General features: G+C 36.2%; 1 protein-coding gene across 1 annotated transcript in view; it reads left to right on the forward strand.

Moving 5' to 3' along the window:
- The window catches only part of CDKL2 (cyclin dependent kinase like 2), a gene marked incomplete at both ends in the record, with an annotated part of 34,812 nt that extends 13,846 nt beyond the window's left edge, over positions 1 to 20,966 (forward strand). Inside the window, 10 exons of the mRNA XM_084233110.1 lie at positions 1,253 to 1,431; positions 2,735 to 2,847; positions 4,144 to 4,283; positions 6,410 to 6,498; positions 13,863 to 13,992; positions 14,827 to 15,125; positions 15,687 to 15,780; positions 18,959 to 19,082; positions 19,300 to 19,406; positions 20,901 to 20,966. Of these exons, the coding sequence (XP_084089236.1) occupies positions 1,253 to 1,431; positions 2,735 to 2,847; positions 4,144 to 4,283; positions 6,410 to 6,498; positions 13,863 to 13,992; positions 14,827 to 15,125; positions 15,687 to 15,780; positions 18,959 to 19,082; positions 19,300 to 19,406; positions 20,901 to 20,966 (1,341 nt within the window). The remainder of the gene's footprint in view (positions 1 to 1,252; positions 1,432 to 2,734; positions 2,848 to 4,143; positions 4,284 to 6,409; positions 6,499 to 13,862; positions 13,993 to 14,826; positions 15,126 to 15,686; positions 15,781 to 18,958; positions 19,083 to 19,299; positions 19,407 to 20,900) is intronic.
- Between the last annotated feature and the right edge of the window lie 3,021 nt (positions 20,967 to 23,987).

Consider the following 23,987-nt stretch of genomic DNA (forward strand, 5'->3'; position numbering starts at 1 on the left):
GCCCTGGCAGATTGCCATTTAGGATGCTGAATCACTGAAATAATTTAAAACAGATATTTTTAATTTTCAAAATGCAATTTACTTGTAATAGTTAATTAGGCCTAATAATTTGTTTTGACTATAGAATTTTTAGTATTGTCTCTATTTCAATGACCTGTTTTCTCCTCCACAGTGTCTCCTTTAGAAAACTTAACCACTGACCTTGTTTCACCTTAATTGCTTGGTGAATGCCTGCGGTTGGATGCTCAACAGTCCACCTAAAAACTCATATGGCTAACACTAAACTGTAATTATCCAATCAAACTTTTTCTAGGCCTTTCTCTAAAAGAACTACCATTCTTTTAGATTCACAAGTTTAAATAAAATATCTGAGAATACTTCATAAATTCTGTTGATTTTTCATTTATAGTATTTCTAAACTGTGTATCTTCCTTTCTATTCATTTGAATACCAGCCTGGTATAGGCCTTCATCACCTCACAATTGTCCCACTGCTCTTCTCCCTCACTCTTGTCTCTCAGTCTGCTTTATCTTGTTTATGGCCAAAATCTTCTTTATACACTACGCCCATGACCTTGACACAGCTCAGCCTTCCCAGGCTGGCAGTTGCAGCACCCCTCTTTCCTAGAATAGAACCTCTACTCTAGAGAAAACATTCTTCCAGAATTTCCTGATCTGTTCTCATCTTTGCTCTTTTTTTCTTAATATATCCAAAAGGGCAGGTTTATCAGAAGAAAATGAAGGAGAAGAAGACATAAGCAGGCAGAAAGGGACAGGCTTGGTAAAAGAGACACGGGCAAGCCGTCTTGGGAAGGGAGCTGTCATCTTTGTTCTTTGGTTCTTATTGTTGCATTCACTGGGATGGGCCTTCTCTTTCTATCTGCATTTCTCCAGGTCATACTTGGTTTTAAGGACTTGAGTTAGAGTCCACCCATTTCATCAAAATTTCCTTTACCATCCTAGTCTTCAATAATGGCTCAGCTCTCTTGGTCTTAAGAGCAGTCATTAACAGAATAATTAATTTTGTGTTTAATATATATTTCATCCAGTTCTTTGATTGTTTAAAACTTGAAGCAGAAGTGTTATTTCTTCACCAACTAGGTCCTAGTTTCTTTAAAGCACGCAACAATTTTATATACTCTTATTTGTATTCATTCTAGAGACCTGCTCTGAACATGGCAGGTACTCAAAAAAGAATGAACTTACTCAAATTGATGTGTCCAACATATGTCATACTCTGTTCTTTGTCTTAGATCATACATAGAGATATAAAACCAGAAAATATATTAGTCTCCCAGTCTGGCGTTGTTAAATTATGTGATTTTGGATTTGCACGGACACTGGCAGCTCCAGGGGAGGTTTATACTGATTATGTGGCCACCCGCTGGTACAGAGCTCCAGAACTGCTGGTTGGTGACGTCAAGTATGGCAAGTAAGACATCACTGAGGGGGTGGGGTGGGCAAGTGGATTACATTCTGTTTTGTTTTTTTGTTTTTAATAAAAAGAACTATATTTCTAATATAATAAAAGATTACTAAAACTCTGAAAAGAACTTTATAAAGTGATATGTAATCATTTTTGGTGCTCCCCCTATAAACATTCTTGTGAAACCTTGTATTAAACCTTAAATGAAAGGTAGGTTGTTTTTTTCCAGTAGGTTGGAAATAGATGTACTTATCACTTGTAAAGAGAGATTTACACCTAAATCGGATAAGTCTGACACTGTTAGGATGAGGTAGAGCAGGAGGTATGGGAGTAGGAACAAGTTAATAAAACATTTTTAAAACATAAATTGTCTTCATAAGAGAATTCTTCAAAGAAAGGATTGTAGCTTTATTGTTTTTTAATAGAAATCTTTCTGTTTTCTACAATTACTCTATTTGCTATAATAACTCACTAATGTTTTGATCACTCTGCATTCTTATTGCCATGTATAATATGTGTTCAATGTTATCTTTTATCTATAACCTTAAGCAAAGTCAAGGTAGTTGTCCCTATGATAAATGATGTCAGCATATTTTTGCTTTGTTGTGACTGATTTTCAAGACAATCTTCCTATTAGCTTTCAGTTCTTACTACTAAATATGTCCTCAATGACTACCTCCTTCTGGCATGCTGTTTTTAGTATACTAAAGGATAGACTGATTAACTTTTTTGAATTAAGTATAATCAAAGAATGGAAACTTGAAAGACGTATTTCTAGAATAAAGTACACATAATTATTGTTTGACTTTTCAGAAGCCTTTAACTTACATCACATGATTGAAGTTCCTGGGAGTTAGTACATTATTTTTTAAAGGAATGTCTTTTTATGGATAATTTAAGTCTTTCTATCCCTGCTCTCAAAATCAAGAATTACAAATAGTAATATGCAAAACATAGTCAGTCACAATAAACATTAAAATGCCAGATTTGGGCCTCCCTGGTGGCACAAGGGGTTAAGCACCGCATTATGAAGCAATCCAAAGCCTCTACCGCACAAGTTCAATCCCCGGCCTGCCAGGGAGCAACACACATGGCGAAGCGGATCTCTCCTGTCTTGCCTGCTGCTCCCCTCAGCAGTGTGTTTTGGTCAGTCTGCCTGTTCTGTTCCCCACTCTGTTTGGTGAATCCTCTCACCCCACCGCATCTCTGCCCTGTGCCCCAGCTCTTGTATGCATAAATAAATAAATCTTTTTAAAAAATAATAAATAAATAAAATGCCAGATTTTACTCCACATCACTTTTCTTTCAGGGCTGTTGATGTGTGGGCCATTGGCTGTCTGGTAACTGAAATGTTCATGGGGGAACCCCTCTTTCCTGGAGATTCTGATATTGATCAGCTATATCATATTATGATGTGTTTAGGTAAGATTGTACATCTGCATTTTAAATGTCAGGTGTTTTCCCCTACAAACTACATTTAGCAAGCTACAGACTGTTGATATATTAAGATGCTATGTGTTTTAAGTGGCAATAGGGAGCAAATAGGAAAATCCTGTAGTATGAATATGTGTGTATGCACATATATATATATATAGATATAAATATCTATATATATAAAAAAAAAACATATGCCCTTAATCATGCTCATCTCTTTACTCTGTCCCCACTCCCCCACAACAGAAGAGCAAGAGTTGTGTATTTTCTCTGTACTTTTGCTTTCAATTAATCACAACTTGGGAAGATGTAAATGATCACTTATTACCTTTGGGTTAGCTAACATTTAGTATAATCCAACTATTACCTTCATCCTTACTTTCACATCAAGAGACATATTTCCAAAATTGTTTGCTTACCACAGATTTGACTTTTGTTGTTAGTACTTTGGGCAGAAATTCAAAGCTAGCCTATCAGAGCCTTCTTGTATTTGTTGAAAAATAAGCTTTCTGTTGGGAGATGAAGTTTGGAAAATGGAAATAATAGAAAAGTCATTGAGGGTTATTTAACTATTGGATTAGAAATTCAGGTTTCTTACACAGAATTTTCATATATATTTCATACTATATTAGGCGTGACAGTTGACAAAAGAGATAAAGTGCTCAAATTGGACCTTATATACAGGAACAAAAATAGTTAATAAAAAATTAAATTCTTAGGTCTCCCTGGTGGTGCAAGGGGTTAAGTCTCAGCACTATTAAGCTGGCACCAGCTATTGCAATATGAGTTCAGTTCGATCCTGGCAGGGGCGCTAACCCACATAGTGCAGCAGACCTCTTCTGTCTCTCCTGCTGCTCCCCTCAGCAGTGTATTTCAGTGCATCTGCCTGTTCTGCTCCCCACTCTGTCTCTGGTGAATCCTCTCATAAATAAAAATACATCTTTAAAAAAAGAGAAAGCAATGAAGTGCTGGATATATCCAGAAAATTATAAAATGTTCTTCACCTGTCTTTTTCTTATGTTTTTTCATGTGTTCAGTACTATGTACAGTGGTGTCTAAACTTTTCTAAATGAGTGTATTGAGATAAGAATGTTAATTTACTTGAGTTGACTTGTGTCAAAACCACTTTAAAGACTGCCAGGTGTCATTACTGTGCAACACTGTCTTTCATTTTGCATGCTGGGCCCCAGCCCCATTAGCTGTATTCCCTTCTTTACTCATCATCTCTTTGCCATTTTTATCATGATGTATAATGACAGAGATGTATGCTACTTATACTTCCAGGTAATCTAATTCCAAGACATCAGGAATTGTTTTATAAAAATCCTGTGTTTGCTGGAGTAAGGTTGCCTGAAATCAAGGAAACAGAACCACTTGAGAGACGCTATCCCAACCTCTCTGAAGTTGCTATAGATTTAGCAAAGGTAATTATTCTTTTTCTTTTCACTTTCTGACAGGGAATTTATATTATGGAGGCTTGGTTTTCTCTTTTTGCCCCTTGCCTAGTTGATCTTTTAAATCAATTGTTTGTGATGATTTCACTTTTTGTGCATTAAGCATATAAAAAATTTGATGGGGGAAGGGAACTTCAGAAATAAAGACATAAAATTTTTGTTTTAAAAAACCATTTAGTGTTATTTAGCATCTTCCAAATGTGAAATATCTTCATAAATATATGCTTATAATATTTAGCATTTAAAATGGAAGGCCTGTGTAAGTAGAAAAGAAAAGGAAGATAAGATAATAAAAAAGGAAAAATTAAAGTATCGTGCACAGGATCATGACAGAGCTTTGCTTAGTCACTGATTTTCTAAAGTTAATTTACAAATGATCATCATTCACTGCCTAGTGTTTTTTTTTATTTTTATTTATTTTTGAAGTGATATTATGCTATAATTTTATATAAGCTTCAGGTATACATCATTAAAAATCAACATGTGTGTATACTACATTAAGTTCACCACTGAAAGTTCAACTGGCTTGTGTTTGAGGACAGTATTAGGGAGACTCTTGTTGGATCAAATTATCTCTAAAAATGGACCTTTTGGAATTATTAGCTTAAAAATTTCTTGCATAATTAGGCACTGTAAATAGTAGGACTACAATAAAATAAAATGAATTTAAAAAATTTAGTAAACTAAAAAAAATTTAGTAAACTTAAAATTAGTTATAACTAGTTTTTAGAGTAATACATTTCTACTTTTCTGCATAATCTTCTAACAGATACAAATATTACTTATTGATATGTCTGTAGAGAGATTTAAAGGGAATACAGGTATGACTATTATCTAAATTATATCTCTTATAGTAGAATCATATAACTTTTGAAACATTTTATTATAGAAAATTTCAAACAGAATAGTAGTATAATGAATCCTCACATATTTGTTATTTACCTTCAACAGTTAGGAACCTTTTGATAATTTTCTTTCTCAATTTTTTGTTTTGGGAAGGGGTAGGGACATTTTGAAGCCAATTCTAGATATATTATTTCATTTATAAAATACCTTAATTAATTGAAGAACTTTTCTTATTCATTTAAAGATGCATATTGTATTACTTCTGTTTTTACTACCATTGATTATTCCAATGAATCAGAACAAATCTGCATTACAATAAAATCATCTACCTAAAGTATCTAGCACAATAATAAGCAAATAGGTCCCATCCCTTCCTTTCTACATGAATTTGAAATTTTAAAAATTTGCAGTAACTTCTTAATATCAAAAAGCATCAGTGTCCAAAATTTAACTGATTTTTTTCTTATTTTCTTTTCATAATATGAATTTGGGTCTACATTATTTCTAAAGGTCTCAATTGGTTGATTGTCTTTCCTAAGATTTTTAATTTGTAAACTCCTCTTTATCACTTTCCTTTTTGTTTAAACCTTGACATTTATTTGTTGAGAAATTAGGTTGTTTGTCTCTTATAATTTTCCACATAGTATAATTTAATGTATTCCTCTGCGTCCTATATTCTTATAAACTGATAGTATAACTAGAGCTTGATAAGAATCAGGTGTTTTTGTGGCAAAACTTCTTCATGAGAGGTTTGTATATTTCCATCTAGAGACCCTGAATATGATAGTCTTTCTTTTTTGTGATATTGTATGCCATTGGTGGTCATTGTTAGGGTTTGTGCTTTATTCTTTATCATTGAATACAGATGTTTAGATTTCTTTCATTGACTACATAGAATAATTGTCTATATTTAGAAATGTCAAAGTAGGTAGTGTTTTTTTTTAAGATTTATTTATTTATGCATACAAGAGCTGGGGCACAGGGCAGAGATGCGGGGGGGTGAGAGAATTCACCAGAGACAGAGTGGGGAACAGAACAGGCAGATTGACCAAAGTACACTGCTGAGGGGAGCAGCGGGCGAGTCAGGAGAAGTTTGCTGTGCCATGTGGGTTGCTCCCTGACTGGCCAGGGATCGAACTCATGCTGCTGAGGCTGCAAATTGCTTCATTTTTCAGTGCTTAACCCTTAGGGAGGCCAATAGGTAGTTATTTTTGATAGGAACTAATATATTCCTTTTTTTTTTCCCCTAGAAATGCTTACATATTGACCCTGACAAAAGGCCCTTCTGTGCTGAGCTCCTGCACCATGATTTCTTTCATATGGATGGATTTGCTGAGAGGTATAGTACTGACGCATGTTTTCCAGTTCATACCAACCCAGAGTTGGAGTAAGGCCTCCATACCAGTAACAAACAGTAGTTCTCTTATATCTCTACTCACCTATTTTTGCAGGATCTCAAATTTCTTCCTACTTACTTTCATGTACCCTCAGCAATAACATGATTCCTGGGAGTGATCCCTTGCTTTCTTCACTAAATTAGGGCTCTTGGCTTTTGCAAAGCAGCCACTTTATGCTTTGTTTCTGTCTCCCCTTGATGAAATCTGAATTTCAGGTCACAGATTTCTATGTTGCAACTCACAAGTGATGCCATCATCTTGGATGCTGATGCAGTTGCAAAGCTTCCAACCTTGTTGGTGCCAAACTTACATCATACCCAATCCTGTGGTATTGCTGACACCACTGATGTACTGGGGTCCTTGATATGCCAAACCTGTAGGTGCCAGAGCTTCTGGTGTAGTCCCTTGTGCTATTCCATCTGCTGGCATCAGTGCAACTGACTGTAGCGAGATGTGTGACAATGGCCATTGCTGTGTATATTTTGCAAATCTATTTAATATGTAACTAATAAAAGATAGCTGGATTTTCATATTTGTGTCTGCATTCAGTTAGTTGTAACATGCTTTGGCTGAAGTATATGAAGAAACTCTGGCCTCACACATATGTGTAGTTAGAAAATGGAAGAGGCTGGAGATTGATGTAAAATGTCTCTGTGAGCTGTTTCTCTACTGTTTGCTGCGCCCACCTCATTACCTCTGGGCATTTCTGAGTCCCCCCAGTTTTCTGCTCTGCTATGTGGTTTTAGCCTAATATTTTCTGGGTAGCTGAGCCAGCCCCTGCCTGTGTTCCCTAGAGAGTATTTTTGGGTTCTCAGAATGGGGTCAAAACTCTCTTGAGGTGGGCCCTGGTCCCTAACTGATATTTCTCTTTCTGTGTGCCTTGCCCTGCCCCAGGAAAGAAAAAAAAAGGAAGAGTATTATAATAACCCTTTCAGATAATTGTTGATAGGCTTCTTTGTATCAAAATCTTCGATATTATACCAAAACTTGATAGTGATAGCTTCCTTATTTTTCTTCTTTTTTTATTAAATTATTTTTATAGAGGTAATGTTGGTTTACATTATTTTTATTTATTTATTATTATTTAACTTTTATTTTTATATTCCCCTTACAATTACAACCCCCTTATTTTGACCCCAAGCCCTCGTTTCCCCGCCCCCCACACCCATACAGTGTCTCTGGTTCATAGTTGTTTGTTGATTTTGATATTTTCTTTCTTATAGTTATGCTTTTTCCTGGTCCCTTATTTAAGTTTTCTAGATTCTAGCTATGAGTGAGACCATCTGGTATTTTTCTTTTTCTTTCTGACTTATTTTGCTGAGCATGATCCCTTCCAGCTCCATCCATGTTGCTGCAAATTGCATGTGTTTATCTTTTTTGAATGCTGAGTAATATTCCATGGTGTATATGTACCACATCTTCTTGATCCAGTCATCTATTTTTGGGCATTTGGGTTGTTTCCAAAGCTTAGCTATTGTAAACAGTGCTGCTATAAACATAGGGGTGCAGGTGCTCTTTGGAATTGATGTTTCTGTGTCCTTTGGGTAAATACCTAGGAGTGGGATTGCTGGATCATAAGGAAGATCTATGTTTAGTAGGTCAAGAAATCTCCACACAGCTCTCCATAGTGGTTGGGCCAGTTTGCACTCCCACCAACAGTGCAGGAGAGTTCCTTTTTCTCCACAACCTCGCCAACATTTGTTGTTGCTAGTTTTTTTAATAAGTGCCATTCTCACTGGTGTAAGATGGTATTTCATGGTAGATTTGATTTGCATTTCCCTGATTACAAGTGATGTTGAACATTTTTTCATATGCCTGTTGGCCATTTGCATTTCCTCTTCAGAGATGTTTCTTTTTTTTTTTAATAGAGGCATGTTTTATTTATTTGTTTGTTTGTTTGTTTGTTTGTTTGTTTGTTTTGTTTTGTTTATACAAGCACTGGGGACAGTCAGAAGTGCGGGAGGGTGAGAGAATTCACCAGAGCCAGAGCCGGGAGCAGAGCAGGCAGAAGGACTGAAGTACACTGCTGAGGGGAGCAGCGGGTGGCAGGAAAGGTCTGTGCGCCATGTGGGACCCTCCTCCAGTGGCCGGGGAGCAGCCGGGGATCGAACCGGCGCTGAAGAGGCTGCGGCAGGCAGTTTCGTAACCCGGCACTCAACCGCTGCGCCACCGGGGAGACCCAGAGAAGTTTCTTTTTAGCCCTTCTGCCCATTTTTTGACTGGATTATTTTCTTTGTTTTTGTTGAGTCTCATCAGCTCTTTGTAGATTTTTGTGATCAGTCCTTTATCATTAGTGTTGTGTGCAAAAATGTTCTCCCAGTTGGTGGGGTTTCTCTTTGTTTTGGTTATTGTCTTTTACTGTGCAGAAGCGCTTTAATTTGATGTAGTCCCAGCTGTTTATCTTTGCCTTCACTATCACTGCTTTGGGTGATGTGTCTGTAAAGATGTCTTTGATGTGCATATCATGTAGTGTTTCGCCTATATTTCCTTCTATGTATTTTATGGTTTCAGATCTTATGTCTAGTTCTTTAATCCATTTTGAGTTGGTTTTTGTGCATGGTGTTAGGTAGTAGTCAAGCTTCATTCTTTTGCATGTAGCGACCCAGTTTTCCCAGCACCATTTATTGAACAAACTTTCTTTGCTCCAATGCATATTCTTTGCTCCTTTGTCAAAGATTAGTGGACCATAAATCTGTGGGTTTATTTCTGGATTTTCTATTCAATTCCATTGGTCTGTGTGTCTGTTCTTATTCCAGTACCAGGCAGTTTTGATGATTATGGCTTTGTAGTATAGTTTGAAGCCTGGGAGTGTGATGCCTCCATTCCCTTCTTTTTTTTTTCAGGAGAGCTTTGGTGATTCCATATGAATTTCATCAATAATTGTTCTATTTCTTTGAAGAATGACATTGAAATTTTTATTGGAATAGCATTGAATCTGTATATTGCTTTTGGTAGTATGGCCATTTTAATAATGTTTATTCTTCCAATCCATGAGCAGGAGATGTCTTTCCATTTCTTTGTGTCTTCTTCTATTTCTTTTAACAGTGTTTTATAGTTTTCTTTGTATAGATCCTTTACCTCTTTTGTTAGATTTATTCCCAAGTATTTGATTTTTTTTGTTTCAATAATAAAATGGATGGTTTTTTTGATTTCTTCTTCTTCAGATTTATTGTTTGTGTATAGGAAGGCTACTGACTTTTGCGTGTTGATTTTGTATCCTGCCACTTTGCTGAACTGATTGATGAGTTGAATTAGTTTTTCTGTGGAGTTTTTGGGGTTCTCTATGTATATTATCATATCATCTGCAAATAGTGATAGTTTGACTTCTTCTTTTTCTATTTGGATTCCTTGTATGTCTTTCTCTTGTCTTATTGCTCTGGCTAGGACTTCCAGTATTATATTGAAAAGCAGTGGTGAGAGTGGACATCCTTGTCTTCTTCCAGATCTTAATGGGAATGCTTTCAGCTTTTCACCATTGAGAATGATACCGGCTGTTGGCTTGTCATATATGGCCTTTATGATGTTGAGGTATGTTCCTTGTATCCCAAGAATTTCAAGGGCTTTTATCATGAATGGGTGTTGCACTTTGTCGAAAGCTTTCTCAGCATCTATTGATATTATCGTTTGGTTTTTATATTTCTTTTTGTTGATGTGTTGGATAATGTTGATTGATTTTCGGATGTCGAACCATCCTTGTGTACCTGGAATGAATCCTAATTGGTCGTGGTGAATTTTCTTATGGATACATTGTCGGATTCTGATAACTACAATTTTATGAGGATTTTTGAATCAATGTTCATTAGGGAGATTGGCCTGTAGTTTTCTTTTTTTGTGTTGTCCTTGTTCAGTTTTGGTATTAGTGTAATGTTGGCTTCATAGAACGTGTTTGGTATTATCCTTTCCTTTCCAATTTTTTGGAAGAGTTTGTGAAGGATAGGTACTAATTCGTTTCTGAACGTTTGGTAGAATTCATTTGTAAATACATCAGGTCCTGGGCATTTGTTTTGGGGGTTTTTAATTACTATTTCAATTTTGCTGCTTGTAATTTGTCTGTTTAGGTGTTCTATTTCTTCTTTATCTAGCTTTGGGTGATTGTAGAGTTGTAGGAATTTGTCCATCTCTTCTAGATTGTTGAACTTGTTTCCATATAACTGTTCATAGTAGTTTCTGATTATTCTTTTGATTTCTGCTGTGTCCGTTGTGATTTCTCCTCTTTCATTTATGATCCTGTTTATTTGTGCTTTCTCCCTTTTTTCCTTTGTGAGCCTGGCTAGGGGTTTGTCTATTTTATTGATTTTTTCGAAGAACCAGCTCTTGGTTTCATTGGTTGGAATCTGTTTTCTTGGAGCCTGTTGACTATGTCCCTTCCCTCTCTCCTTGCCCGTAGTGTTTCTTCGGAAAAGTCTGATGTCAGTCTGATTGGTTTTCCTTTGAATGTTATCTGTTTCTTTCCTCTTGTCAGCTTCATTATTTTTTCCTTGTCTTGGATTCTTGGGAGCTTTACTATTATGTATCTTGCTGTGTTTTTTCTTTCGTCATGGAAGTTTGGTGTTCTTCCTGCTTCTTGTATATCAATTTTCAGCTCCTTCTTCATATTTGGGAAGTTCTCTTCAATTATTTCCTTGAATATTTTCTCTGTTCCTACATCTCTCTCCTCTCCTTCTGGGATTCCTATAACTCTTATATTTCCTTTCCTCATGGAGTCAGATAGTTCGCGAAGTCTTTCTTTGGTCTTTTTCCTTTGTACTTCTCTTTCTTTTCTGTTTTGGTTCTTTTTATTTCGTGTCTTCAAGAGTACTTATTTGTTCTTCCATTTCATCTATTCTGCTTTCATTGCTTTTCCCAGAGTTCTTTAGCCCCTCCATTAATTCTCTGATCTCCTGCATTTCTTTTACTTCCCTCTTTAGGGACTCAATCTCATTCTTCTGAGCGTTGTTTTCCTTAATGACTTCCATCAGTTTTTCATCATGGCAATTTTAAATTCTTTTTCCGGAAGGTTCAGAAGTTCTTCCAAGTCACTGTCATTGCAAACTGGTGGGTGGGTTTTTTTTTTTTTTTTTTTGTGGTGTGTCTTTTTTCTGAGGCATTGCTACTTTGCTTGTAGTTTTTCTTTTCCCTGCTGCCTGTCTTCTAATTTGCCTTATGCATTGGGACACTGTGCCGCTGGTACTGGCTGTCATCTTTTTGGTGTGTTCTTTTGGGAGTTTCAGAAACTGGCAATCCAAACAAGTCAAAAACTGTTATGCCAGAAGTCTAGTGAGGCAATGGTACTTTGAGTATGTTAATGGTCACTGTCACAGAATTTCTCCTCCTTCTGTGTTTAGTTACAAATATGTGTCTTGAAGTCCCACAGACTTTCCTGGAGGTGGGGCAGCTGGATTGCACTCTGGGTTCCAAATCTCTGGATCCTCCTCTGGGCTCCGACTTCGTGCCAGGTGGGACCGGGCTTGTGGGGGCCTTCAGATCACCTCTGACTGCGCAGGGAACCTTCTCCCTCTGGCTCTACAGGGAGCCTTCTGCCAGATTCAAGCAGTCGTTATTGAAGAAAGGTCCCTGTTCTAAAATGGCGCTTTGGAGACAGGCACACTCTTCTGCGCACCCGGTCTGCCCCAGCTGTGGGTGCTCACACCCCCTCTGGGTTCGGACTGCTGCCCAGAAGGGGCCTGGCATGGGCGAACTTCCCAGCTCACCTCTGACTCCTCCGGGAGCCTTCTGCCAGTTTCAAGCAGTCTTTAATGAAGAAAGGTCCCTGTTCTAAAAAGGTGATGTGGGTACGCACTCCCCTGTGTGCCCGGTCTGCCCGGGCCTTGGGTGCCTGCTCCCCTTCTGGGCTTGGACTGCTGGTCAGAAGGGGCCTGGCTTGGGTGAACGTCCCAGCTCATGTCTGACTCCTCTGGGAGCCTTCTGCCAGTTTCAAGCAGTCTTTACTCGGTTTACATTATTATATATGTTTCAGGGGCATAAGTTCACACCTGTTCAAATGTATATCACATGACTTCTATCACCAAAACACCAAAAGTCCTTGGACAGAGGTTGTTTCTTAAAGGTTGGCTACAGTGTAAAATCTGAAACCATATCTGAACTTTTCTTAACCTTTTACATTAAAATACACTTGTCTATCTTGTACCTTGGATAGAGCTTTTACCCATGCATGCTTTTGTAACATGGCATATTAGTCATTGAAAAACTATTGGTTTGCCAAGTTATGCTGATTTTTAAGATGTTGACATATTTCATTATACAATACTAAAAAGTCATATTCTTTCTCACCAGAAGTCTTTATTAGTAATATACTAAGCTGCCAGTAGTAGATGTAAGTTTAACAGTTTTCTAATTTTTGCTTAAAACTTTTTTTATTGATACAAATGTTGTCCATTGTTATCCTTGAATTGACAATTTTTTTCAAGAAACTATCTGCCAAATACCTCAAGTCTGAATAGCCATAGCCGTCCTGTCTAACTTTCTTTTTTGTCATTATTTTTATCTTTTTAAATGGAGATTTTAAAAAAAGATTTATTTGCTTATTTATACAAGAACAGGGGTGCAGGCCAGATGCGTGGGAGGGTGAGAGGATTCACCAGAGACAGAGTGGGGAACAGAACAGGCAGACTGATTGAAATACACTGCTGAGGGGAACAAGGGGTAAGACAGGAGAGTTCTGCCGCACCATGTGGGATCCTCGCCGGCCGAGATTGAACTGGCACTGCAGAGGCTGCGGATAGCTTCACAGCGTGCTGCTCAATTGCCTGCGCCACCAGGGGAGGCCCTAAATGGAGATATTAATATATAGCAGTATGTTCATTTAAGTTGCTGAGCCTTATGCAGATTCCCATTTGTCACACAGAATATGAAAAAAGTTGTGTTCAGGATTTGGATTTAATAAAATAAATACTTTTTTTTACTGCTTCATCAGGGTTATTGTTCATAGCTGCCTTAACAATTTTGTTTTAACTGAAAATGTGTGGCTATCAAGAACACTATAACTGCCAGTATGGTTTGGTGTGTCTGCTTCAGTTCTGGTAAGGCACCAGCAGTTTACCCATCATTGCTTTTGCACCATCAGTGCAGATGTTAATATGGTGAAAAAGAAGATATGAATATCTTTGACCCCGTGAACCTATGGAAAGGTTTCAAGGGGGGTCTGCAAGCTACCTTTTGAGACCTGCTAATCTAGGCCATAATTTTTTCTCAGTTTAAATAATTTAGTCTAGTTGAACAGTCAATTTTTAAAACAAGTATCTTGAAAGCATTTTTTCTAGATTTATTTGTTGCATGTTATTTTATTGACAAATATATTTTTGTATAGATTTTCTCAGGAGCTGCAGTTGAAAGTACAGAAAGATGCCAGATATAGTTCTTTATCTAAAAAATCCCTAAACAGGAAGAAGGAAAAAGATGATGCCTTGGGTGAAGAGAGAAAAACACTTGTGGTACAGGTAAATGTCTAAGTTTTAATAAAGTGTATTAAACTTTAATATATCTATCTTTAAATTTTTGGAACAAACATTTTATAAAATTTTTTGAGTAATGAACAAGTTATCTTTTAGCTTATTTGTAAAAATTGTATCTTCCCTATGGATATTACATATTTAAGAATCTTAATATTTCATGTTTTGAGTGTCAAATGTGTATGAGACTAAATACCAGAATGTGCAATAGATCTTGTTAGGAAATCACATTCATTTAAGAACATTTTGACTCAGTGCACACTCACAAACACATGACAGAAACATGTACACACAACATTTTTTCCCTTAAATGATAAGAGAGAAAAGTATACTTTTAAGAATTTTATATGAAGTAGAGCATTGAGAGTTCAGCATTTTTAATTTATTATAACTTTACTTTTTCTTTTATGTTATCCACAATCTGAATAAGGTAATTCAAATCCACCACCAGCCTTTTCTCATTTTCTCAAGTGAATGAAAAGAAGAAAGTTTTCTATTTTTGTGTTCCATAATTCTTCAATTATGTAAGAACAGAATGGACATGCTTGGTTCCTCTTCCATGTTTGTTTCCTACTGAAATATATATATATATATATATTTGAAATTATATATACAGTGTAAACAAAAATGTACATATATATCAGAACTAGTCTGACCAAGAGTCCCACATTTAATTTTAATCCCATAGGTAGAAAAAAGAAAACAGGGGCACAAAAAGGGTGATATTTATGGAATTTTGCTTTGTTGACATACTTTATAGGAAAAGGTGAATTTTTATCCTCCTTAGATCACTAATGTTTTAAAACTTTTATCGGTGGCCAGGATACCAATGCTGATCCCAAAATTAAGGATTCTAAAGTCTTTAAAATAAAAGGGTCAAAAAGTGATGGAGAAAAAACTGAAAAAATAAATAAAGCTTCAAATGCCAGCTGTCCTCATGACAATGGGACAAGCCACACCAAAGCAGTGCCTTCAACAAGCCTCAGAGATGGCAGCAACAGCAGTGTGGATTGCTCCAGGAGCCCAGCCATGGCCATCCCGCCACTTACGCACAATCTTTCTGCGGTGGCTCCTGCTATTAATTCTGGACTGGGGACTATCCCAGGAGTTCAGAGTTACAGGTATGAATTAGGAAAATAAGGGCAAAATGTTATTTAAGGTTATATTTGCAAATTGAAACAATGTCATTTCAGCTACATTGTATTACTGCACAGACTTCTTGGCTGCTATTCATCTTCTCAGGTTGCTATTTCAAGGAGTTTTTGGGCTTTTTGCTTTTGATTAAAAAAATATTCATTTGAATCCTAAAAAAGTAGAGTTGGATTGTTTAAGGTAAAGGGAAACAACAGCTATTTAGCCTAATAACATGAAAAGAATTTGTGCTAATCAGTTAATGTTTTTGAGGGCCTGCCGCTGCAGGTTGTGGCTGGTGTGACATAGTGGTACAGAGATGGTCCTCTTGGGAATTTTGCTGAAAGGGAAGTAATTTGATGATACTTGGGGGTGATTGGGAGGCATGAAACTAGTTGTAAAAATAAAATGTTTCACCAGCTCTGTGAGTACTATGTATTTTTGAAAAGGCGTTCAATTCTGATTAAGTTGTATGTCACTTGGTGTTCTGTCACTTGGTTTTGTGCTTGGAAAAATAATACTGGTTCTAACATAAATTTTTGTTGTTACAGAGTGGATGAGAAAACCAAGAAGTATTGTATTCCATTTGTTAAACCAAATAAACATTCCCCATCAGGCATTTATAATATTAATGTGAACACATCAGTAAGTAAATTATTTGAAGTTGTAGAAGAGCAATCATAAGTAATTTCCAGACTTTTATTAATTAAGTATGATACTAAAGGGCTGAGAATTTTATTTGGAGGCTTGTCATAAAAGAGACTTAATTATACATATATCATCCCAGCTTGTCATAATCATAAATGTGAAAATCGTAAAGTTTAAGTAAGTTTTATAAGTTTGGAAACTTAAATTTAATGTTACTTTTACAATGACATCTGCTTAAATTTTCTGGTAACAGTAAATTTTCTTAACATAATGCTTGGTGATTGATTCTTTTTTAGAATAGATAAAATAAATTTTCTTACCACTCCCTACCAGATTTTTGATGAAAGTATTTTATTTTTATATGTAACAAATGTTTTTTCATTATCTATTATGTGTAAAAAGACTGGAGATTATGGCCAAGTCAATCTTTCTCTTCACCCAAACTCACAGATTAGTAGTTCAGCAAATGGAAACATAGTGTTGGGCTGTAATAAGGGAAATTCTTATGTAAGGTTCACAGGTCTTCTGAAGGTTCAGAAGAGCATTACTATTCCCAGCATAGGTGTCAGAATGCTTCTTTTTAAAGTCGTCAAGGGCCTCCCTGGTGGTGCAAGTGGTTGAGTGCAGCACTGTGAAGCTGTCCTCAACCTCTGCAGCGCCGGTTCAATCCCTGCCAGCTGCAGAGATGCCCACATGGCAGGGCAGACCTCTCCTGTCTCGCCCACTGCTCCCCTCAACAGTGTATTTCATCAGTCTGCCTGTTCTGCTTCCCGCTCTGTCTCTTGTGAATCCTCTCACCCTCCCGCACATCTGGCATGTACGGTTCTTGTATAAATAAATAAATCTTTAAAAAAAAATAAAATCAAGTCAAATCATCGTCACTCTTTCACTCAGACTCTCCTGATTTCTCACCCCTGAGTAAAGATTAAAATCCTTACTGGACCTGTATGTCATCGCATGACTCACCCCTCCATCCCTCTGTTGCACCTACAACTATTCTCATTTTTGATCAATCTATTCCAACTACACTGATTTCCTTGTTATTCCTGGAATATGGCCAGACATCGTCCACATTTAGGCTTTCACACTTGCTATTTCCTCTTCTTTGGAACATTCTTTTCCAGATAATACCAAAAAAAAAAGTTGTTATTCTCCTCCTTGAATACAAAAACCTTAGTTTGAGGTCTTCCCTATTATTATAAATCATCTTGCTCCCCATTATTCTATATCCCTTTTCCTTCTTTATATTTTTTTCATACCATGTATCTGACATCCTCTACTTTCACTTAAGTATAAGTTGTCTCTTCTCACTTGTATGTAAGCTTTCAAGGTAGAAATTTGTGCTTTGTTTCCCTCATTGCTCTACCCCATACCTAGAACAGTGTGTAGCACATTAAAGCTGCTTAAGAAACATGGTAAATAAATTCTTATATAAAGGAGAGGGAGGTAGGAATGTACTCCCAAAGGAGTATTTTTTCTTACAAATTTCCCTACTCTACCTCTCTCTCTTTTTTTTTTTTAAAGAAGTATTCCTTTATTGTAAGATTTTTATTTCATTTATTTTGCGTAGAAGATGTAGGGTATAGATGTAGGGTATAGAGGTGGTAGGACACCAGTGAGAAGATTCGCTGGAGACAGAGTGGGGAGCAGAACAGGCAGATCCACTGAAATACACTGCTAAGGGGAGCAGTGGGGGAAACAGGAGAGGTCTGCTGTGCCAAGTGCATTAACTCCCTGGCCAGGATAGAACTGAGGCCATTGCAGTGGGCCTTCTTGGTGCTAGTGCTGAGACTTAACACCTAGACCAGCAGGGAGGCCCTTACTTTACCTCATTTATCCTCAGAGCTGAAAAATATAAAATTCTTATCTTTCATGCTTTTAACTTTACATTTATTTTTCTTTTAATTATTCTTAGCATACAATTTCTGTATCCATATACCTTCCTTTTTTATATGCCCTACTGATTTCTTTGTGGATATTTGTGTATTACATTCCTGGTCTGCTTTGGGAAATTGATCAGCAAGGCTCTTCAAAATAGTTGGGTTCAATGCCATTTTGCAGAAATTGGCATCAACCGTCTTTTTAGGAATTGCAAAATCAATGCTGGCTGATAATTTTAGATCTTTTTTCCCCTGTTTCTCCTTCTATGAAAAAGGCAGTCATGAAAGGAGGTAAAGATTAGTGGGAAAAGGACCTATATATTTTGTAGGTGTTTTTTCTTAATGAAATTAGTAGAGACAGGGCTAAACCTAAACTTTCTTCAACTTCTAGCTTGAAGATCAATATCCTTCTCCCAAAGTTTATGCTCTGAGATGGAAGTACATATATTATTATAAGTATCTCATGTATTGTATTTGACATTCTTTTTAAAAAGATTTATTTTGTTTATTTACGCATACAAGTGCCGGGGTATAGGCCAGAGATACGGGGCAGGGGGTTGGGGGGGCGAGAGGATTCACCAGAGACAGAGTGGGGAGCAGACCAGGTGAATTGACTGAAATACACTGCTGAGGAGAGCAGCGGGCAAGACAGGAGAGGTCTGCTGTGCCATATGGGTTAACTCCCGGGATGGCCAGGGCTCGAACTCGTGCTATAGTGGCTACAGATAGCTTCACAGCGTGCCCCTTGCGCCACCAGGAAGGTCCTACATTTGTCATTCTTTGAATGTATAACTCTAGCAGTCTGAATTCACTATTTTCTGTACTTGCACATAGATTTTTACAACAAATTATTTTATATATAACATAAAAACCAACCTAAGAGATGTGACACATACAAGTTGAACAGCTCAAAATTAAGATAAACCATAGCACTGATAAACTAACAAACTTGGCAAGTGTCTTAAGACCTGACCTTGCTGGCCTGAAGGACCAGAAGAGTGATACCCATTTTTTAACTTTTTGCTGCTTGCCAGGACTTACAATGAAGGTTGGCAAAGGGAGGAGAAATTCATAGCACTCAAGTAATCCACTTGTTAGTAATATTAATACATTTAATAAAGAGGTTTTGAAATAAATGGATGAAATTGTTTTTTGCGTTACTGATATTCTTTAGATTTTGTATTCTAGCTCTTTAAATCCAAAAATCTAGGATATAAACATGTAGTTACAAAAGACAGTATACCTGGCTTACCTGGAAGCTAATTGATTTGTATTAACCATTGTAATGCTATTAGGTCACTAGCGAAAAGAACCTACTGCAGGCAAATAAGAAACGAAGAGAATACTCAAAGACAGATGTCCATTTGCCTGAACTAAATTATAATCATCTCCCTGAACTAAGAGCCTTGGAAGGAATAGGTATGTTTATAATGTTTTACTTTTTCAATCCTTTGTTTATAAAATTATTTAAAATGTATGTCAAGTAAATAGAATATTAAAAATATAATTCATAGTAGCTACATATTTAACTATGTAAATATATAAAATATATACACACTGAGGGACAGATTATAGAATGTGAGAAAATAACAAAATATCTAATTTTTTCACTATGCTTATGGTTGCTTTTATCTAGCTCGTAATTCCAGACTAATGAGGAAAGACAACAAAAATATTTCAGAATCTCGAATTCCTTCTCTGGCTGCTATTGACCTTCATGCCCCCAGTATTGCATTACATCAGGTACAGAAATACTCTTCGTAGGTGGAATTGAATTTGGGCCTCATATTTCCTGTTAAAGTATTTTATTTTATTTATTTATTTTTAAAAGAGTTATTTATTTATACAAGTACTGGGGTATAGGCCAGACGTGTGGGGAGGGTGAGAGAATTCACCAGAGACAGAGCAGGGAACAGAACAGGCAGAAGGACTGAAACACACTGCTGAGGGGAGCAGCAGGTGAGACAGGAGAGGTCTGCCGCGCCACGTGGAACCGGCACTGCAGAGGCTGCCACAGCTTCCGGGGTGGCCCCTGTTAAAGTATTTTAGGGAGTGTTTGCTTTTGAGGATTAGGCAGGTTTGTTGGTGGGATCTATAAAATTTTGCTTGTTAAATTTTGTTTTATGATTCAATGCACTTAGTATCTTGATTGTGTGTGTGTGTGTATAAGCATTTCCCAGCTTACAGTATTCAGGTTTTTATAGATGAAAAATGTGTTTATAGATTAAATGTGTGTGTAGTCCAGCTATAGTGCTATAAAAATACAGATTTTGTAGTTTGTAGGATTTCAATACATTAAACCCCAATATTATAACCTGTCTTTCAAAACTGAAACTCTCAATTGTTTTTATTCTTTTAAATCTATTGTTGATTATAGATGAACACCTGAAACATATATAATTTTAGAATGCAATGTTACTGCAATAAATAATAAAGAAAGAGTGTTTGACATCTTTCCCCAGGACAATCCACTCATTCATATTAAAGATTTGCTTTTCCATATAGTCATTTTTTTTTTAATAATTTCTTTTCACTCTTGAAAATATTTGTTTTGTGCTTGTGTAGCTCAGGGGTTAGTCATAGACTTGTGTAGGTGATTCAAATTTCAGTTCAGTTCTCTGAGCCTTTGCTATGTTGGTTTAGAGCTTCCCATGCATACATACTTCAGGAATTAGACTGAGACTTCTGTGGGTTTATAAACAAAATTTAGAGGGTCCCTTTCTAGTTCTCTCCCCTAGAATTGCTCCTATACTTTTTGACCTGCATAAACCCCCTTTCCTGGTTTGTCTGGCCATAAGGATAAGGTTTCTTTCAGACTTTTAGACTCTTGCACTTCCTCATTCCTCTGAGATTAGTGCCTAATCTTTGGGCAAAGCCGAGGGAATTTAAAATAAACAATATTGGAAATGTTCCCTTATGTGAAAGATCATGTCTCCAAACTTTAACTCTACTCCTCAATCCTCAGTTGTTGTGTTTTGTTGTTTTTTTCTCAAGAAGTTTTTGTTTGTTTGATAATAAATAGGGTAGATGGGTTGTAATGAACTTACTGGCATTTCAGAAGTATCTTAACATATATATAAACAAAGAAGTCAAAGATATCCTCTTCTATGAAAACAACTTGAACTATGCATAGTTTATTTTGAACATCTGATATTTGAATGACCAGCAGTGGAATTTTTGGAAAGTGTGATCTGAACAATTACTGAGAATCTTTAATGCTCGATTATTAATTTATAGGCATCAGGATCCCCCCTGTCAGATGTTTTGGAGGCTGATTTGCCTCGAGTGGAACACCAGCATTGAGTGTCATTTGGCTCTAAAATTGGTAGGTTTGATTTCTTATACTTAAAACTGTGAAACCTTTCATGGGAGAGTTTTTTGAAGCCTAAATTCTTCAGATGAAGCATTTTCTAGTGATTGATTTCTTGAGAACTGATAGGCATAGAGCTGTAACACTTACAAAAAAAAAAAACGGAGGCAGTGTTTTTTTCTGGGATGAAACCCCTTTTCATAGAATTTATATCTTTTGGGCTTAAGTTAATCTCCTGTGTTTTACTCGATATGATAATGCAAATTCAGAATGATAAGCACCCAGAAAGAAGTATAACTTATCTCCCTTACCAATCACTTTTGTCCTTTGGACTTGTAAAGAAGAAAAATATAATGTTTGCTTGGTAATCATTTTCCCAATAAAGGAGGAGTCAGCACTATTCTAAATATAACAGTACAAAAAAAATCCCAAATCAGACATTTTTAGTGATAATTTGCAGTTTCAGTTACCTATAGTCAACCTCAGTCTGAAAATGTTATGTACAATAAGATATTTTGGTGACTACATTCACATAACTCTTACAACAGTATATTATTTTAATGGTTGTATTTTATTATTCATTATTGTTAATCTCTTCATGTGACAAATTTCTAAATTAAATATCATAGGTGTGTATGTATAGGAAGAAGCATTGTATGTAATGTACAGCCAGTTTGGTACTATCTGTAATTTCAGGTATCCGCTGGGGGTCTTGGAACATATTCTTTGTTCCAAGGGGGGATGAGTGTATATATAAGAAAGCAAATGTGATAGAAATCAGTGCCTAGACATATTTTATGTAAAATATTTGACGGCATATGCCCTCCCTGTCCTTTTAGATGCTGCTCTACACTTGAGATGACATCCTTTTTGTAACAAAAGTGCTGATAACCTAAAGGGGGAGATTTTTGGGGTTTGATTGTTTGCTTCTGAACTGCCTGCATTTTCTGAGAAAGGCCTTGCAGAAGAAGGAAAGATAAAGACTTCCATATGTTTCAAAGGAATACTGAGCAAGTACCTCTCCTCAACTGTTATCCCATCGCCTTTCAAGTCCACTGATGCATTTCAAGATATATTCAGTGAAAGAATAGTGATAAGGTTCTTGTTACATGAATATGTATTTACTATTAGTAGAGTGTGTATTTAAAGTTATTTAAGATTACAAGTGAGTAAAAAAGGGAGAGAGAGAGAAATAGTGTATAAAGGTATGTTCATGCATTGAACTTTATTATCTGTGTAAATGTGTGCGTTTATTTAGAAGTGGGTTTGGTGGAGGTAAGTGACAAAAATGAGAATCAGTTGAATAAAATAAAAAAAAAACAAGAATCAGTAAAAAAATAATGTTTCCTTTACCCTATTTTAACTGTAAAACATTTTAAAATCTTGCTTGTTTCTAGACTTTAAGGAGATCTGTAACTGCACTCAAAGGATAGATGTATGTCCTTGGTTTCTGTGATTATTTTTGATGTTTGATCAGTGTATTATGGGAATCTGGCCTCTCTGCTGCAAATGTGGCAACAAAAACTTTGGTTTCAATTGACTTTATACAATTCTATCATTGGATAATCCTCTGTGTTGTAATATTCTGGTGCTATTGTTCCTGTATGAAGGAAAGTGATTGGATTGAAAGTAGTAAAGAAGAATTTTATAGGTATCTTGGAGTCGAATACTTCTCCTTGAAGTTGAGTGTTAACCATTGAAAAGGGAGTATATATACAAAATTAAGAGATGGGATGCAAAATTACCAGTTGACTAGGACTGATTACTTTTCTCTGGGCCAATTGTTATGCAACTTCCCAGCTGAAGAGGCTTTGTGGAGAACACGTCCACTGCCAAGGACTTTATGTCTGTCCACACAGTAAGAGAGTGACATTAGAACACAGAGGTGTCCCTATCTACTTGTTTCTTTAGGCCTTCCCAAAATCTTTTTACCAAGGTGCAAATAATTTACCCTACAGTCCATACATCTTTTCTAATGCACTGATCTACAACTTTTAGGTGGGAGAGTTAAACCAATTTAGCTCCAAGTTTTTGGTTACTGGGTTTCCAATTATGCTCTGCATTTATCATTTTAAAGAATGGTTGTTAAGGAAATTAGACTATGTGTTGGTTTTCTTGCCATAACCAGTTAACAGTGTGTTGTTTTTTCCAAAAGTCATTGATTAGAATTTAGCCCAGGAATTTAACTAGCACTTTTTTTCTGTTATTCTGAGGAGCTTACTATTAAAATTATAACCTTAGACACTTGAGTCTTAAAAAAATAGAACATTTGGGAAGAGGCAAAATAAGGAGTTCTAATTTAAAAGTCTGCAAGTGGTTCAATTAAAATATGGTCTTGATTTCAAAGCTCTGTCTTTCACTTCTGACCAGATATCTGACTAACTTGGTATGGCTAACATCCTGAAAAAAATTAGTATAGAGGCATTAATAGGCTGCTGTTAGCAGACTGCAGCATGGAAAGCCACAGACAATACTTATAAACAAAGTAGCTTTCCAGTTTATTTCAAAAAGTTATTTTTATTTGTTAAAGTTCAGTGTGAAAATATCACTTTAATGTCTGAGGATCTAAGATCAGTTACCTTCTCATTTCTATATCTGCTTTTGGTATATTTTGCCTATTAAGACATTTGTGAACTTTAGAATTAAGGAACTAAAAACCATTTACTCTAAGTTCAAGTTGAAACGCTAGGATCATATTTGGTTAGAACCTTGATATAACTACTTAAAAAGAAAATTTTGCAAATTGGAGCTATAGACACTGAACCAAAATAATCCTTTTTTCAGTTTAAGGTTATTTTATCTCTCTTTACAAGGATATGATTAAACCACATCCCAATAAGAAATATGTGTATGTACCAGTGGGGGAAATGGACTTGCTGTGTGTATGTTTTAAAATGAATAAATATTATACCTCGCTGAGCTCCATAGATGGTTTCTCTTTGAATTTATTTAATTTACAGACTATAGATAATATATACAACATTGTATGCTATTTAACAAATAAGTTTGAAATA

Source organism: Talpa europaea (assembly GCF_964194135.1).
Source record: "Talpa europaea genome assembly, chromosome: 5".
Classification (NCBI taxonomy): domain Eukaryota; kingdom Metazoa; phylum Chordata; class Mammalia; order Eulipotyphla; family Talpidae; genus Talpa; species Talpa europaea.